The sequence below is a fragment of the Eleginops maclovinus genome, chromosome 3 (genome assembly GCF_036324505.1).
Source record: "Eleginops maclovinus isolate JMC-PN-2008 ecotype Puerto Natales chromosome 3, JC_Emac_rtc_rv5, whole genome shotgun sequence".
NCBI lineage: Eukaryota > Metazoa > Chordata > Actinopteri > Perciformes > Eleginopidae > Eleginops > Eleginops maclovinus.
In genome coordinates, this window is record NC_086351.1 from 5,200,867 (window position 1) to 5,219,047 (window position 18,181).

The following is an 18,181-nucleotide window of genomic DNA, read 5'->3' on the forward strand; positions in this document are numbered from 1 at the left end:
GCGCTGGCATATTTTAACAAAGCTTTTCCTTTTAGCCACAAAGGAATTTAACTAGAAGTACTTCAAGCAGAACAGGGGAAAACTAACTCAGCATGAGTGTTTACGTGTTCGGCGTAATGACGAACAATGTCCTCGACAACTTCAGTAGTTCTATTCAGCTACTTGTTAACAACCATCGTTTTTCAGACACGTAAACTCCTCAAAAATCACCATGGGGGGGGGGGGTCACTGTAGATTAATGTCGTAGAGAAACGTGATCCGTCTCTTACCACACAGACCTTATCTTCGAGCTACTTTCAAAAATCCTGTGGAGAAATCGCATTGACGCTGAGACGAGGGAACCGGAAGTTGGAAAATGCTAACTCACTTCCGGGTTTTAGGACTCATTCCTGTGGCACTCTATTTAGTGTAGTTAAATAAACAAGCCTCTCGCAACTTCTACAAATCTTAATTAATAAAAGAGACTTTGTGTATTTTAAAACCTGTTTTTGCAGTGACTGCTTAACAAATGGCCAGAACCTCCCAGGCATAAATATATTGTGAAGTATTTCCAGGTGTGTGTGGTGGTTGTGTACCTGTGGGGGCCTGTAGTGCAGAGTTGGGGATGGTGGCATTGTCCAGAGGCACACTGCTGGTGTCGGGTTCTGGAGTGCTGGTGGTGGGGGACGTGGGGACTGGATTAGGGACCACGCGGGGTTTCCTCTGGATACAAACACACATTCAGACGTTTTATAACATTGGTGTTTTTGCTGGTTCGATACCATCCGTTTATTCGTGTTATGTCTTTGATAGCTCATTTTATGGCATCGTTTCCACTCTGAAAACGAAAAGTGCCTCAGACATCAAAAGGAAAAGTCTTGATGTATTTCCATTAATGCAAAATGTGTTGTGGACAGATCAATCTGCTTTGATTGGAAAAAATTGGCACACAGGATGGCATTTTATTCTAACACACAACCAACACGTTGTTTGATCCACCCTTTTAAAAGTTGTTTATTACCTTGCTGCCAGGCTTGGGCCCTCTTTTCTTTGGGATTTTGACGGGTTCTTCTGCCTGAGTCTGGGCCTGCTGCAGAGCGATCCTCTGGGCCCAGTTGGCAGGCAGTCGGCCCCTGGTTCTCCCGGGGCCCGTCACCGGCCGTCCTGGGCCAGCCATGGCATCTTCCAGCCAGCCTGCTCTCTTGGCCCAGCCCAGCTGCTAAACAACAGCAGAGGAGACGAAGAGTCAGGGGGGGGGGGTAACTCTTCATGCTGGGATACTACATAATGATAAAGCTCAAGCATGTTCAACCAAGACTCATCAGATGTAAAAAATGAGACGTCAGCCAGTGTTTGGTTCAATGAACTCACTTTATTTTACCTCCAATATTAAGCTTAGATACATATTTAGTTTGGTTTTAAGCTCCTTCATTTTGAGATTTCTACCATCCCTTTACACTTCAATGCAATTCTGTCGGTGATCACAGCAATGAGAAATGTTCCTTCAACATGTCTTACAATCTCTTAAACTAATTTAAACAGTGGACAGACACAAACGTTTTAGATCTAGAGAAGAAGTCTAGCTTTAATGTCCAATCTATTAGGGGAAAATAGGAAAATCTTAGGCACAGCTATCCGACAACTTGAGAAAATAAGCAAACTTACAGCTGCGTCTCTGGTTTGTTCCAGAGCTGTGTATGCATGACAAGCATGTGTTTGTTTGTGACCTACCTTGCTGCCAGGCTTGGGCCCTCTCTTCTTGGGGATCTTGATGGGCTCGAGGACTTTGACAGGCTGGATGCTCTGTGGCCCCAGTGCCGGGACCTTTGGTTCCACAGCCCCTGTCACCTTGGTTTTCCTGCGGCCTGGCTTGCGTCCTCTCTGACCTGGAGGCCTGCCCACTGTGGGCGGGGGGTGCATGGCCGGGCTCTCCACACTCCCGTCTGTCAATGGCCCGAGGCTCTTAGGCAACACTACTGCATGGGCAGAGATGGAAAAATACAGAAGCAAAAGAGGAGATGAGTAAAAAGCTTGGGCTTAACAGTGGAATATGGAATGTAATAAATTAACAACTGTAGCTCCGGGCTACCCATTTAATCACAGGGGGTACACAGTGATATCATAATGTTTGAACAGTCAGAGCAGTTCTTTTCACATTAAAAGCATTTGTGATTCTAGAAAAAAGAATTTAACATAGAAAAAAGAAAAAGTCATTTCAAATCTACATTATGTGGTTATGGGATGTGAATGGCAGCTCCTCCCACCAACACACAGTACAGTGAGTCATGTACCCGACTGCACACTCATCCAAGGAGCCTTTACGCCGTGGGCTACAATGTCCCCGCTGACTTTAGCTGCAGCCAACCGAGAAGAAAGTGGTGTCATGCACACACATTATACACTCTCGATGCATGTGGCTCATCAGGTATTAGCATTACTCACCTTAGCTATAAATACGTCTCTTAAAAGCCGACCAACAAATGTACCCTAACATTTCATAATCTGTAGCACCTAGTTATTAAAAGACACAGGAATATTCGATGCAAAACCTGAGCTAAAGCAGCAGAGAAAGTCCATTGCAGTAAAACCTTTTTCCTTACTTAGTTATAAGCAAGAGGTCACCAAGCTACACCTCTCAGACTGTGAGAGTGCTTCACAGAGACAGAGAGAAGGAGAGAGAGGAAGGAGAGCGGGTGAGAGGTTACATCAAGAGGTGCATGCTGCACTTTGCTCTTGAAGATTGCTCATTCTGTGAATTTTAATCTGCCAGTGAACTCAAAGGGTTTATTTGGCCTTTTTTTCTGCATATTAATGAGGTCAGAGAAGTCAGAGTCTTGAGAAATTCTCTTCAATATATTTTCTCTTCATGGGAGTCAGGTTAAGGGAGGGGGAAAATAATAGATGCAACACTTCCAGCGATGCTCTGCCTTGCGGTGAGACATCAATACACTGCTTAGGGTAATTATGGTAATTTATATCGCTATACTAAAGGTTTGGTTATCTACATAACGGAGAAGAAACATGTTTTCCACTATTTTCCACTTTAATGGTATCTATTTGTGCATTATGTGTAGCTTGTTTTGCTCCGAATGGCCAGAAAACATTAAAAGAAAGCAAGAAAATGTGCAATATGCTGGATATCTGGTGCACAACTATATATTAGTATCTCTCACAAACAGGCATGACCTGGTTGTTCCATACCAACCAAAGCAAATATAAGGCAGATGGAAACTAAAACTGAAAGAAAGCAGGCTAAGAGGTGAAGGAAAAGAACCAAAATGAATCTATTATAGTCTACCTTCAACCCCCTGCTGGAATAAAAAGAAGAAGAAATGTGTGAACGCCTTAAGCGCCTGAGGAATAAACCATAATAAAGCAGTAAGCTGCTGACAGCTAAGAGACACTCTTAAAAAGTATCTCACACACTCCCACCCATGAACGCACACCCTTCCTTTCTTGACAGCTCAGGAATCACAATTACCACTGAGGGAACATGCGCATGGAAAAATCATTTAGAGGCGGGCTGCTTTAAATACATCAAAATAACCGAATAGGCCGTGTCCTTTATGCAAGCCAACGCAGCTGGAACAACTTCAGGAACGTGTGCATTAAAACAACACCAACCACAGTATAGCCAGGATAGATGACTGCCCATGCACCTGCCAGCCTACACACCTACACCTGCCAGCCTACACCCCTACACACCTACCTACACACACACACACACAAACAATGCATTGGTATTCATCCTGGACCAACGAGGACAGATTTACGAGAAGCCTCCTTCGTTAACACAGGTCTTGGCCCGAGGAGCTTTATTTATTAAACACACTTTCACAGGGCCCACCAATCAATGCAAGACCCACTCCTCGGGCTACTGCAACTTTTCATAGGGGAAGGAACAACAAGACACCTGATTGACCCTAAACAGATTAGTTGAACCTTGGATAATGTGTTCAAAAGGTTCCAGCCGGAGGTTACATGTTCATTGATCAGCGCTTGCATACAGCCAAACAAACGCAAGGCAAACCCTTTTTTTTCCCTCCCTCGCTCGTGAGTGCACCGAGTTCATTGAGTTCACAAACAGTTTCCAGCTTCTCCTTACAGGAAGATAAATTCGCACAAGCGTAAAATCGATCACTCCGACTGCATTTCTGTAATTTCATTCATCTTTACTTACCTCTCGTGCACAAACAAAAGTGAAAAGTGTGCGGTGGTCTGCACAGCTGTCCTCAGATTCACCCTCTCCTCCTGCCCTGTCCTCCTCTCCCTCTCTTCCTCTGCGTTTGCTCCTCCTTTTTTCTTCTTCTCTCCTCCCACCATCTGCTAGCAATGTAAACAATCCTCCTCTCACGGCATATGTCTGTCTTTTCTCTTCGTTTCTGTCCCCTCTCTTAACTCAATTCTCTCCTAAGTGTCTAATCAGAGGCTGTTAGCCAGGGTGCCAGTGAGAGGCCTGTGAAGGGAAACCCGGGCTCCTTTCAACCACGTCACGGCCAAGCTCTGCCAACTGGGGGGGTGCCAGGCCTTCATGAAACACCAGCAGGCTACAAAGGCATGTCCTGCCTCCCTTACATCCCTCCTTCCTTTTCCACTCCTTTAGATACTGTGAATTCTACCAGAGAAGTACAGCTGACCTTCTGGCTGATAACCCCTGAATCCCCTCCTTCCTTTTAAGTTTCCTGTACAACAAATAGCTTCCTCTGATTCCTCGTGAGGAGACATTATTCACGGCAACTTCTTGCTTTAAGAGACACTGAGTGTGGAAAAGAAAAATCCTTGTATGCTAAATAAGAAGACGGCCGAGAATGCAGGGAAACCGAATGGTGTGCGTACAAACTAGACACAGTTTTATTAGATACTGGAAGCAAAGTTTGCAAACAGAGTTATGATTATATCTGCAGAGAGATCCCACAGCATCAGGAATTAAAAATAGCAAACTAATTTTAATGACTTGATCAATTGTTGCTAATGATGCCTTCAGGCGGATGATGATCTTCGGTCACACAGCTGCACCAACCAAACTCATAAATACTAGGAAAAGCAAAACTCCAGTTCAATTTATTGATGAAAGCTCCTCATTATTGTGGCAAAAATGTACAAGCAAAGCAGGAAAGAAAAAAAAATTAAGTACCACTCAAGGTTGTCAACGAATGAGCACCAAAAGTTATTTTAAAGTGTTTCTCTCAAATTGGTCTTAAAATATATCATTAGAGTTTTGAAAATACAGTGAGTGGAAACATTTATGCCAAATCTGGAATGCAATCAAAAGGTAGTGTCCAAAAAAATAGCCTTTTTGTTGATTTATTTAACTACAAATTCAATATATTAAATGAGAACATGTATTGGAATGTGTTTGTCCAATTCCGTAGTGTAATTAATCTCATTTTAAAGTAGCTTTAGACACCTTGTTGTGTTTTACCTTATCATCGTGAAGTAAATGCTGATTGCACAATCTAACGGCTGTAGAATAATGACACCAGCTGCGTTTAAATTGGTTCCCTGTAAGCCTCGCTCACCCGACACAAACCTATCTGCCGTAAGGTTGCAATCTCACAGGAAAACGAAGGCTTGATTTATGGTACACAAAGAAGGAGGATAGCACTTGGGATGCGTCTTAATTATGAAGGTAATAAAACAGCAATACAAGGCTCCGTATTCTGAAGCAAGACGGCAAACTCTTTATTATCCCATCACAGCTACCGTTCCTACCTTCACAATAAAAGCCCTAAACTATACACTGCTTACCAGAGAGCATTTAGCTAAGAGGCAACAAGTAGCTTACTGCAGCGATCCCAAAGTACAAGTGGTGATTGTGGAAACTTTTACTGGAAAAAAAAAGCCTCCATACAAGGAGGCAAAGAAGGCGACTAGGGGGAGAGATACGAAAATGCTCTTTCTACTAAGCTACATAATCAGGTAACAATCTGCCTACTTGCGGTAGTGTTGTCACTTGTGTTTTTAAACCCTGCACACCAGTTAAGGTATTTTATGAAAACCACACTGATTGGATCTCTGCTCATGTTAAAGTTGTTTTTCTTCTGTGAATACTGATCTTTACATACCAATAGGAATAGTAAAAGTCTGATTGTAACTTGAGAGAGACGGACATGTCAATCAAGCACATAATGTACACTCTCACTGTCCTAAGAAAAAGAAGGCAAACAAGTAGAAACCAGGTAGGTGGACCATGAGTGTATGTGCCTTTAAAGGATCAGTCTTCCCAAACTACAACCTGCTCTTCAAAACCATCTGTTTTGTGTCTTTCAGCCTCCTTAACAATACAGTGAAAACATTTTTGCTGACATATGACAGCCTCTTCCATAAAACCTCCAGCCATCTATTGAAAGACACATACCTTTGGTTCCAGGCGACTGGAGGTTGTCTCCGGTGAGGGCGCACCAGCCCACAGGGAAGATGTCCCGGGAGTCGTAGCGGCAGTAGTAATCGAAGGCTCCTCGCCAACCATCAAAGGTGACCAGCACCTCCACACCACGCAGTGCACCCACTGTCGCCGGGCAGATGAAGTGGGGATTTTTGCGGTCCACGGCCTCCAGCTTCATGCCCACCTGGAAGGAGTTCTGCTCCGGGGCGGGAGGCTCCTGCTGGGGAACATGAAGAGAACGACAGGGGGTCAGGTATGAAGTTGGCACGTGCGAGTATCTGTGCATTTATTTCTACCATGTAAGTAGAGTTATATAACAAAAAGCTGAATTTTAGATATGGGTGTTACGGTTTTTATTCTACCCAACTTTGTGGCACTTTTTTGTTAACCAAAGATCCTTGTGAACTCTCGTATAACTCGTAAGTATGACTAATAAATATACATACTTGTTTTATCGCTAATACAGGACAACACATGGGTTTTGAGATGTTATTGAGCTTTGAGCCATGAACAGGTACCTTGTGAAAGATGCGAGAGGGAGCCATCTCAGCTCCATTTAGTGTTTTCAAAAGGAACATGGGCCAAGAGGAAGCATTGAGACGGAAACCTGAATTAGAGAGAAAACGGTTGTCATTACTACAAAAGCTAAATATTATGTGATAAACATGGTGACTTGGTAAGACAATCAATCGATCAGCTGAATGAAAATGACCTGCAATAATTTGCAGTCATTATTCAAGGAAAACGCTGGTTCAAGGTTCTCAAATGTGAACATGGTGATGCTATTCTCTGTTTTGTATTACCGTACATTCAATATATCTTAGAGTTTGGGACTGCCCTACGGTCAAAACAACACTTCTTAGGAAATTAAATTGACTTGAAATGGAAATTCTGATGGGTTTTTAGCACATTTGGACATGTAGTGGATTAAAACATTAATCAAGAAAATAATTAGCGGATGAATAAATGGTGAAAGAGTAGTTAGTTGCAGCCCTACACAAATATACACAGACAAACTGAGTGTTTTTTCCTATAGGTTTTTAATACAGAAATGACCTAGATAAAAGTCTTTCTAAGTATGGGAATTTATTCATAGTCATTAACATGACACATTGACATTTCGGTGCTGTTAGTCACTGACACCTAGTGGGCCTAAAATGAAGAAGAGAGACTGTGTCCGTTGAAAGCATTTGTCTGTGTCTTTACCAAGTGGAGGCTGCAGCATGCCTCCGCTCTTCTCACAGTTGCCGATTGGCTGGATCTCTGAAGAGTCCACGAGGCGCCAGAAGTCGTTCTTGTTGTCCGACCCGTCGAGGCGCAACCGCAGCCGCGAGCCCGTCAGGCCCACCACTGTGGCGATGCAGGTGGACGTGGTGTTTCGAGGGTCCTGGGCCTCCAGCTTCATCCCGGCCTTGAACTCGTTGAGTGGAGGTGTGAGGCTCTAGATGGGAACGACAGACAAGTTGGTGAGTGGCAACATAATAACAGCACTGGAGAAATAGAGAGTTGAAGTAGAGTTGAAGATACGCTAAGAAATTATTTTGAGTAAAGAGTGCATATTTCAATTTTGCTCACCTGTCTGAAGCAAGATGAGGGAGCGCTGGAGGCCCCTGTCTCTTTAAGGTATTTCTCCCAACTAAAATGTCCTGAAAAAGAACAACATAAGAATTAAAACATTGTGTAAATATGTGTTTTTCCTGTTGAGATAAGCTTGATAAATGTTCAGGTTTTTATTCATTTTGACTTGAATAGTAAATGTGTTGTAAACCTCAACACACAAGACTAAACATCCATTATCCACATTTTAAGCAAACTTTGTCCTGATGATTAAGGGGAAAATGCAGAGGCAAATCCTTTGGCACTATTTTCCTGCTGGAATAGAACCAAAAGTGCCTTCATATATCACCGGCTGCTGTGTGTTATTTACCTTGGTACTGTGAGGGCACCCGGGAGGGCCGTCCACTCCGGGCATGCTTGATCCTTCTGGCATCTTTCCACTCTATAGCTGCAGGAGCCGAGACAGATAGAATAAGCTCTAAACTACGGGTGATTTTCACATCAGTCAGTACCTCGCAATACAAGCCGCAGTCACTGCTCCAAACACTGACTGGGATAACAGGACTCTCACAAGAGAACATATGAATCTGCCTGCACAGTAGAACACAGGGATTGGTTTGAATGAAATGCTATACTTCTAACTTCACCAGCAGGCTTCTATGAATATTGTTTGTTACAAATCATACTGAGCATGGTGTCATAAATTCTTACCTTTCTGTGGCACGGGTTTCCTCATGCTCCAACAATACTGACCAAGCTCACAACACAACAGTGGCCTCCACTCTATAGGAAGCAAAGGCACAAAAATAACTATGTTAGAGCTGTAAATAAAGAAAATAAGCTGTAACTATTTCATTGTGAATTAAGTTGGTAAAAATAGACAGTCCAGACAGCATCTAAAATAATAGCAGTCGACGCATTATATAGTTTCACCTCACTGACCCACTTGTATGTCGGTTCATTTAACTTTATTTTAAAGGCAAGAGCTGGAATAAGCTCAATGTATAGCACTGTCAGGCAGATTGTATTTCTCAAACCTTAAACCTACTTAAAGGGTTGGCTGTTTTAAGATGTACTGAAGGCATCATGAAATGTATATATGAGACCAAGCAGGCTTTAATGTGTTGTATGTTTACAGTTAAAAGCCCTATTTTAAGTTAACCAAAATGTCCTTTGTATATCTCAAAGGGATTAGGTAGTATGCATCAGATATATACTGCAAACCTGTAAACATCTGGGGGCTGTTTATTGATAATATGAGAAAGCATCTTTTAAAATCACATCATTTGTTGGCTTGATCCCACCAATAAACATTCAGGAGTATTCAGACCCAAGGTTAGGCTCCTACATGTTAACTGTACTGCATTTCTAAGGGAAACCAGAGCACTGCCCCTGTTATCTTTGTAGCTCGCTGGCCTACTCTCTAGGCAGGGGGTCGTCATGGGAGGCAAACCAGAGGCAGGTTCAACAAAGAGACCCGTGAACACGCCGACAATGTACTACATATGGATTTAGTCAGCTTTTTCACACTTTAAGCATTCACTTAAAGATCAAAATGCAACAAAAGCTCCTTGCTGTGCTAACTACATGTTCGGGCAGTAATTGATATAAACGGAGGGGACCAAATATTGGAAACAACTCGTAATAATACTGCAGCACAAACTACAGCCTCTAATCCCCACAATATTAAACCACCACCTGCTTCAGACATGTGTATCGTTCAGCTCAAATTGCTTTTATTTTATTCCACACAATTGATTAAAAAAACTCCCATGTATTTCTCATAAGAACTGAAACCTAGTATTGTGTTTTAAAGAAGCTTTCCTTGCAGGATATCAAACACAGGATAAGAGCAACATGTGTATTCCTAATGTAACCAACTTTACCAACCAGACACAACATCCAGGTCAACAGGTCAGACTGAACAAGTGCTTCAAGTAAAAGGCTGTCTAGTCCCACAGTTCAACGTGGCAACGTGTTATTGGACATTATGTAAATGAAAAATAATCCACAATTAAGATTAGATTAAAGTGTATGATAATGCAGAAACAAGCTAAATAACAGACAAGAAGCCAGAGCTATTTAAACATGTCCAGACCTGTGTTGACACAATGTAGTGACGTTATATAGCGACACATTATAGCCGACAACACATGCTATATCTATTAAGAGGTATTATCAATTAGATGTAAAGTTTCATACTACAAATCGTGCAAACTTTTGCAAGTGTTGTAAACATGCGCAAGCCACTATTGACATACAGTAACGTTATAGCGACACTTGTCTGATTCACGTTTACAGAGAAAAACATTACTTTATTCTAAGGTTTATAAATCTCGCGAAGAAATGCGCAAAACATTACCTACCTTAAAACTTCATAACCTTTTAGCAGTGTTTCTCCTCCCCGGATGATTTCCTCTTCAATGGAAGTGCGCCTTTTTCCTCCGCCAAGGGGGGTGGCTTCCAAATGAAAGCGGCCCGGTCCCTGAGTGTTTTCGTCTGGGTAAAGTGACAGGAGGACTGGCGTTAGATCCGCAGCAGGTACTCCTCCCTCCTGTTGCTGACCCAGTGAGTGTTTACAACTCAGTACCCTGCTTGTGCCACTTCTCTGTCATCTACACGGGACGCTGTTGCCATTTATAGCCACAAATATCGCGTCTGACATGGCACAAATGTGTTGAGCTGCATTCAAAACACAAAGCCAACACATGGGACCCCCACCGCCCTCTCCTGTTGTGTATTTGCATGCGGGTTGGATGCTTATTTACGTGACATGACATGCTATTTCAGGAGGCAAACACTACACTGAGGTTAGACTTTAAGGAATAAACCATTAACAATGAATGAAAACAAACCATGCATGCACAGTGCAGTCGTGCAGACACCACTTCCAGCATGCTATGCTACGCACTGCTACACAGAAACATGCCCACTGCCCGGGATGCTACTTTAGCATGCTAGGTGGCTCGTTAGCTCCTGATTATAAATATTAGCATTAGCAGAAAGGGCGCAGAGTAGCACACAAGAGGCTAACCAGTGGAAATCTGGGCTCAATGCTGAAGCCGAGGCTAAAAAGAGGACGTGCTCGATGTATCCGAGGATGTTTACCTTGCTTTGTAACGTGTGTGTTTGTTTCTGATGTGGATTTAGCGCTTGTCCGCCATTTTTTCTCTCCCTACTCGATGAGGAGGGGGTGTTTTGCCAACATTTCTCGTTGGGCAGTCAGTCACACAGGCAGGCAGGATGGAGGATGGAAAGAGGGCAAAAATACGACCTCTGGCGGAAGGGAAAGATGGGAGAAAACCACCACGAAACAATAACAATATGAGGAACATTGTAAATATATATAAGTATATGACATATATAATGCGTACCAAAAAAAAACACTTGCACCACAATGTAGGCTACCTACTTTGGACTTACACTCCCAAATTCACATGTTTATATATATTAAACATATTCATAATAATACATGTGCGTATGTAATCATCTTTGATTTGACTTAATTTCTTTATTTTTTATTATTGTGATCCTTGTGTGAACTATTTTCTTTTCTATCCTGGGTTTTACTCAATTGCTGAATTTCCCTACAGGGATTAATAAAGGTTTATCTAATCTTATCCCAAATTATATCTGATCTAGTATCTCTAACATGCAGTAGCAAAACATATATTGCATTTACAAAGTATTGTGATTTACAGTAGCTACTATTTGCAGTATTTATTTTTAGCTGCTGCAGTTTGGTATATTGTGTGTGAATACCGATATAAATAAATAACACATAAACATGAACATCATGAAGGTGGGGTTTATTGCAGGAGTGTTATTATGCATTATACTGAATTGGTTTAAGTTAGGCAAACCAATTGTCAATTGAGTGTATGTATTATAAGTAAAGCAAAAAGCCTGTTTATGAATAAACGTTATGTATTTAATTATTGCGCAAATTGTACTACAGAAAACGGCAAATAGAATTTCGCGTACAAACACTTTCATGAACCTCAACAAGCACCGCTGAGACTGCTATATATTGCAAGTAATAATGCAGCAGATGTATTGTGATGTAATGTATTTTTCATTGTTTTTATGCAGCTCTTCAATTTAAAATAAAGTCTCTTGAATATTATGTTTTCATTTTATCACATTATGTGTATATTCATGATCATTAATTAATCGAAAGAATATAAAAACAAGACAAATAGGAATGGAGTTTTGGTAAATTATTATTGCAGCAGAGTACTGCTCTAGTTTCATTTAAACTGCTCTAGTTTTTGGTGTTTGAATAAAAATGTGGGTGTTTTGCCTTGAGCATAACATGAATAAGATGTGTTTATCAGTGAACACAAAGCTTTACTTATTAACCACTATCTGTTCCAGTTAATATTATCATGGCATTGTTAACAGAATCACAGCAGCTACAGTACAAATAGAGAAATGTAATATCTCAAACACAATGTATCATCCATGCTCCCAGAACTAAATCCGAGCAAAGTTTCACTGAAATACAGTAATGCCTGCAGAAGTGTAATAAACCTGGCACAGTACAATAAGTCTAAAGATACTCCAGATAAATTGTGTAGGTGTGAAAATTAGAAATAGGGGCCATTTGGTAATGCCATGCCAATTACGTCTGGGTAGCAACTGTAACTGTGTGATTTGGAGAACCCCCCAGCAGTTCAATTGTGTGTAATGGTCACCTGGCAGCACTGCTAATGCCCATTTCAGCCTACGCTGGGCAGGCCATGGCCCAGTGGCCCCCTGCACCCCAGGCAATTATGTTTGGTTTCACACGGTGAAAAGGGTTAATTGGCAGTGCCCACGCGCCTGATTGGACCTGTTTCACGCCTGTCAACCTTCATCGCATCAAAGGAAGCCCCAGTCCACCAGGCACCATTATTAGAACACACACAAACGCACACACACACCTCTTGGATTCACACTGTACTCAAGACTCTATACGCAACTGTTGTCATGATTGTACATAATGTGTGTTGAGAAATAAACACACGTGCATATGGTCTGTGCATGCACTATGAACACACACACTTGAAAAAACGAAGGAAATAAACAACATACTACATATATTTACAGACACACACTCATAGAGAAATGAAGAGACATAAGGTTGTTCACACTTGCATGCACACAGGCATTATGCAAATCACTTTCTGGTTATGCTAACTAATATCACTAGGGGTCAGTGTTGGTTTATACAAAGCAGGGCAAGATAATTCAGCCACTTCCCTCTGTGCATTCATTTCATCATGATTATATTGTGATTTCCTCTGAGCACAGCACCATACCACTTATAATTTCGCCCTCACGATCCTCAGACTTGAATTCTAATTATGGATTTTATTTGCAATAAATATCAAATATTATAATGTAAGAATCTTGGGCTTTGTTTCCTTTCCATACTGTTCTGTGTTAGATGTATTTGAGGATGAATCAAATTGTAGTTTCTTCCTGCGTTGCTGTAATTACAGGCAAACCAAATGTTGTGAAATGGAGCCATGCCTACTGTATATTATGTGCCTGTCTGTTTGTCAGGACCTCCATGTGGTTGTAGTTTTTTATTAATACGGCTTCAACCACTGAGCTCCTAGCAGTCTATTAAAGTCCATCAGCCATTATACAAGCCAGTTTGACTAGCAAATAACAACAGCGACAATGTCTCCCATCCAACAGTGTGCTCTGGTATAAGTCATACTTCTCAAATGTTCTACAAGAAAAACATTAGCAACACACTTCATCTGCGAAGCTTGCAAAACGTTTTTATGAACAAAAAGATCATGAGTGATCTCCACTGAATGAAAACATCATAACCATAAAGAACAGCACATAAGGAAAACAAATTATAAGGATTGTTTGCAAATTTACTCGATAGGTATAACCAGAAAAGATTTCACAAGGAATATTCTTCTTATGTCACTTATATTACAAATATTCAAAGAGCCTGTACGCGTACATTTCCAGGCGGACCTCCTGTTTCAATCCAAATGTAATTCTTTGTATTAGTGCTTGCTTTTCTTTTCTGGCAGCGGTCTCAGCTTTTGCTTTGTTTGAAGGGACTTGCTCATTTCGTTTTATCGCACTAATTGAATCTGGCTCTGGCTGCCGATATGTTTTTGCGTTTCCAAATATGTTGCTGTAGGTGTCCACTAGCCAAATGCATGGCTCCACTGCTGAAGTCTGTTTTTTGCACATGCACACAGTACAGCAAGGATCTTTCCCCACTGTGCCTCCTTGTCACTTTCAGCACTCTGGCACGCTCCAACAAAGTCGCCCCTCTAACACACAAATACCCAGACACACACAGGCATAAATAGACACACACACACACACACACACACACACACAGTGAGAGTCAGATTGCGTGCCTGTGCCTCAGAGGACTATGTGCTTGTTCCACAGACGAGGACATGCATGCGCACACACACACTGCCCCGATACACACTTCCACATCTCTGCTGGCATCCTGGGAGGGACGTGCAAGAGAGAGAGCAAGAGCATATGTTGGATAGACGTTTGTTGAGGGGGGATATTTCTCTTTGGATGTTGTCTTACAAGCTCTGACGGCGTGGTGCAGAAAGAAGGAATTTTTTTCTGTCCAATTTATTAATCCTTTTAGGCAATGTTCTCTGTTCAGAAATGCAAATTGAATCAATCTGAGGCTGACTTTAAGACTTTTCAAGTGGGATTTAATTAGAAGCCAGGGCCTGCAGTTTTTAATGAGAGAGGGGGTGGAGAGACGGAGAAAGAGAGAGTATGGGGAGGGAGAGTGGGTTGCGGTTTTGATCTGGGGGTCCTGCTGGAGAAAGGATACACAAACACCCACAACATATACGCACACACACGCATGCACGCACACAAATGCACCCTGTAGAGCCGAGTATGAGGCGGCTGCCCGCTGTTTGGTTTTTCTCTGCTTCCCCCATCTCCGTCTTGTGAGAGTTCAACCAGAGATCTTGTTACTTCAGTATACATTTCAAACCCTCACAACTATGTATCTCGAAATAGATGGAGTGAAGCTTCACGCTGCCTCAGACCTTAGGTCAATAACTGATAGCTCTAAGGTGTCAGGGCATGTGAAAAACATGAATGTAAATCTGCTTTTTACAGAAAAAAAACACTCATGCATGGTTATTAATGTTGCGCACTTTTGAGACCATTCAAAAATTAACCAATGTCTATTTGAGCACCCACATCACACATAGAATTGATCATTGAAAGCTATTCCATCAAAGAGTGATTCTTACCTCCACAGATTCCTTTATTTGAGTAAAGTTAAAGGCCTAAAGAGCTCTATATTATTTTGCAAAGAGCCAAGACTGAATCTGTCTATGCTATGTAGAAAAAATGTGTTCTTTTGATTTATTGTCAATTTAGTCATTGTTTAACCCCTGAGAAATATCTGAAGGAGTTGTTTTTACTTATTCTTGTTATTTGTACAGTTATAGGATTTCTCGTCACTCCCTTTAAATGATTTTAGCAGACAGCCCTTCCCTTAAGAGAAAAAAAACTGCTCCCTGGATTTATCAGAGATTTCACTGCCATTTCGCTATCACGTGCAATGTCTGATACATTTTGTGGAAATATGGTGCTGTTAAAAAGGGTGAAGTCGCCCTGTGGTGTTGGGATGTGGTTTGAGAGCTCACGCTTGCCTCTCTACAGTAACTCCGCCATCGCTCCCCTTACTGTTTCCTGTCACATTCTCATTGGGGCCAAGGCGGGAGAACTATGGCATGTTTTCATGGGCTATGTGACATCTCACAGCCCATATGCTTGATTTTATCTCTTTCTAATATTTTTTTGTGTTGGCATCCATCAGGAAAAAGAAGGGGAAGGGATGGGTTTGACTAGTTTGTGCTTCTGACTTGACCATGTTTTACTTTGAAAGAGTTGCTCATAAAAGCAATGTTTTGCCCATGTACTGGAAAAGCAGTAAAATTAAAATGTCGGGGAAGTTTAATTCAACTTTGCCAAGCTTAATAAAGGTTGGAATAAACATAAAAATGATGTGCATGAAAGCAACAATTTTGGATGCCAGCCGAGTTGATGTACAGTATTAAAGGAAGAGTGCACAGAGGGAAAGATGTGAAGAGATGACTTTTAGGCTGACATGGAGAGACATGAATTTACCAATTAAAATGAGAACTCTAGTGTGTGCCTCGCAAAATGCTTGACGTCTAGTTGATACTGTCAATGTTTAAATAATACTAATTAATCTCCATTATTGAAACATGTAATTAATCTCCCTCTCACCCTCTCTGGCTGTCTCTCCGTCTCCTTCTCGTTCACATTTAATGGAACATGAAAGGGAAAACCCAAAGAGCAAATGCGGTGTTGTGGTCCTCGCCGGGGAGCGCACATCAGAGGAGAAGACAGGCAAGGAGACATACGGGTGGACATGTTTTGACAAACAGACAGTTGGTCCAGAACTCCTCCCCATCCTACCACTGTGTGCCTCCTATCCCTCTCTGTGTCTTTGAACTCGGGCCTTCATTAACAATCTGCTGATTAACGGGCTCGGGAACACGGGGGGTAGACAGATCGGGAGAGGGGGGTTTGGAGGGAGAAGAGAGAGAGAGAGATTACGATTTTTATACAAGTTATACAAGTATGTTCACAGTGAGGGAATGTTCAGACCAACATAGCATGGTGGAAAGATTTGGCCCCCTCGTTTATTTCAGCAAGACCACTGGGGTTTTCAAAGCAACCAATGTAAAGGCAAAAAAAACATCCATGCAGGATCATATCTCAACAAGCGCATATTTTACAAAAACTGTGACCACATGGTTCATGAACCTCAGAAATACTTGACATAAATGCCATATTTCAGCCTCCTAGGGCCAGACCTGAGGCCGTCTGTTGGTTGGGAAATCTTTGTGGACGAATTGAGTAAGATGTCATGCTTCTGGTCGCAGCTAAAACGGTTGAAGCTTGATTAACTTTCGCCACAACACAATGCAAGTCATCCAGCAACGCAATGTGGAGCCAATTCAATAACCGGACATGCCACACACACTGGTATATTACTTTGTAACACTAACGCCATATTACTATCTCATGAACTTTAACATGAAGGATTAAAAAAATCTATTAAAAAGTCTACATCCTTCCTCATAGGATTATCAGTATTATATGCTCCTTGAATGGTCCCAAAGCCCCTGCCTCAACCTCATTAAAATATAAAAAAGATGAGACAATGCAAAAAACTAAACCGACAAATCTATAATCAGCTGCAAAACGATCTATATTACCACTACAGCAATATACCTGTCCCTTAAAAGTGTATGAACTCTGGACCTTAACTTAAATGGCCCTTAATGCAAGTGCACATTCCTGGTAGATTACTTTGTAATGTGAGCTGCAAGGATAACATGATTAAACGTCTCTGTGATAACTTTCCAGAGTTGTAAAATTCCTCATATTATTATAGTAGCTCAGTCTAAAGGGACTTGCCGAAGAGTCATCGGTTCAAGACCAGATCAGACCCAAACAAAGGATAATCTTCTTCTTCATCTAAACAGTTTTTTGGCATCTTTCAAACATGAGAAAATCATATCTATCACGGCTCATATTTCATATTAATTGGAACGTATAGCAACACACCACCAATGTTTTATAACATACTGCTGTTTTCAGTATGAACGACTGGCCACTTTTACACTCCGTCCATACTAAGCTGATGGATGATGTGTTGCAGGAAAGATAAGGGGATAACAAACTGTATTAATAAATCGTAAAGGTGATGACAGAGGGCAGGAGAGGACGGAGGTTTAATCAGTTGGGATTGAGCGGGGAGGCTCTCTCTTTTTGAGGCAGAAAGTTGTGCTGATGGGCAGACAGACAGCGAGAGAGCGCGTCTGATGGACAGGGAGAAAGAGACAGACTGACAAAGGGAGAGAGCGAGGGACGGGCCTGTTCTGAATTAATGACTGCTCTCATCAGAAGATGAATGTTCTCCCGCTCTCCCCTCGGAACCAAGCTGGCAAATAAAAAGAAAGTCAGCCCAACGAATAATGAATACACAAATAAATATATAAGCCAATAAATAAATGAATAAACGTGACAGAACTCCTGCAAGAAAGATTATGATTGATGTACAGTCGTGGATTTGTGCGTGTGTGAGTGACTTCTTCTAAATGCATTTTTACTTTTGTGTTTTATGGTTATGCATGGGTATGTATTCACGCTGCATGCGGTTTGCTGTGTGCTACTTTGGGGCTGTAAACATGCATGTTTTTATTGTGTGTT

The 18,181-nt window shown here is 41.7% G+C and overlaps 1 protein-coding gene across 3 annotated transcripts in view; it reads right to left on the reverse strand.

The window, feature by feature from the left end:
- Positions 1–18,181, reverse strand: part of LOC134861213 (polycomb protein SCMH1) — a 41,866-nt gene that overhangs the window by 7,934 nt on the left and 15,751 nt on the right. Inside the window, exons 2-12 of one of the 3 annotated variants that reach the window (XM_063878224.1) lie at positions 11,030–11,197; positions 10,288–10,420; positions 8,633–8,704; positions 8,292–8,369; positions 7,940–8,010; positions 7,571–7,805; positions 6,883–6,971; positions 6,338–6,581; positions 1,711–1,955; positions 1,001–1,198; positions 576–702 (exon numbers count right to left, since the gene is read on the reverse strand). In XM_063878224.1, the coding sequence (XP_063734294.1) occupies positions 576–702; positions 1,001–1,198; positions 1,711–1,955; positions 6,338–6,581; positions 6,883–6,971; positions 7,571–7,805; positions 7,940–8,010; positions 8,292–8,369; positions 8,633–8,657 (1,312 nt within the window). In that variant the 5' untranslated portion in view covers positions 8,658–8,704; positions 10,288–10,420; positions 11,030–11,197. Of the gene's footprint in view, positions 1–575; positions 703–1,000; positions 1,199–1,710; positions 1,956–6,337; positions 6,585–6,882; positions 6,972–7,570; positions 7,806–7,939; positions 8,011–8,291; positions 8,370–8,632; positions 8,705–10,287; positions 10,421–11,029; positions 11,198–18,181 lie in introns of all 3 variants that reach the window. The other 2 variants (XM_063878225.1, XM_063878223.1) reach the window with 2 other exon arrangements.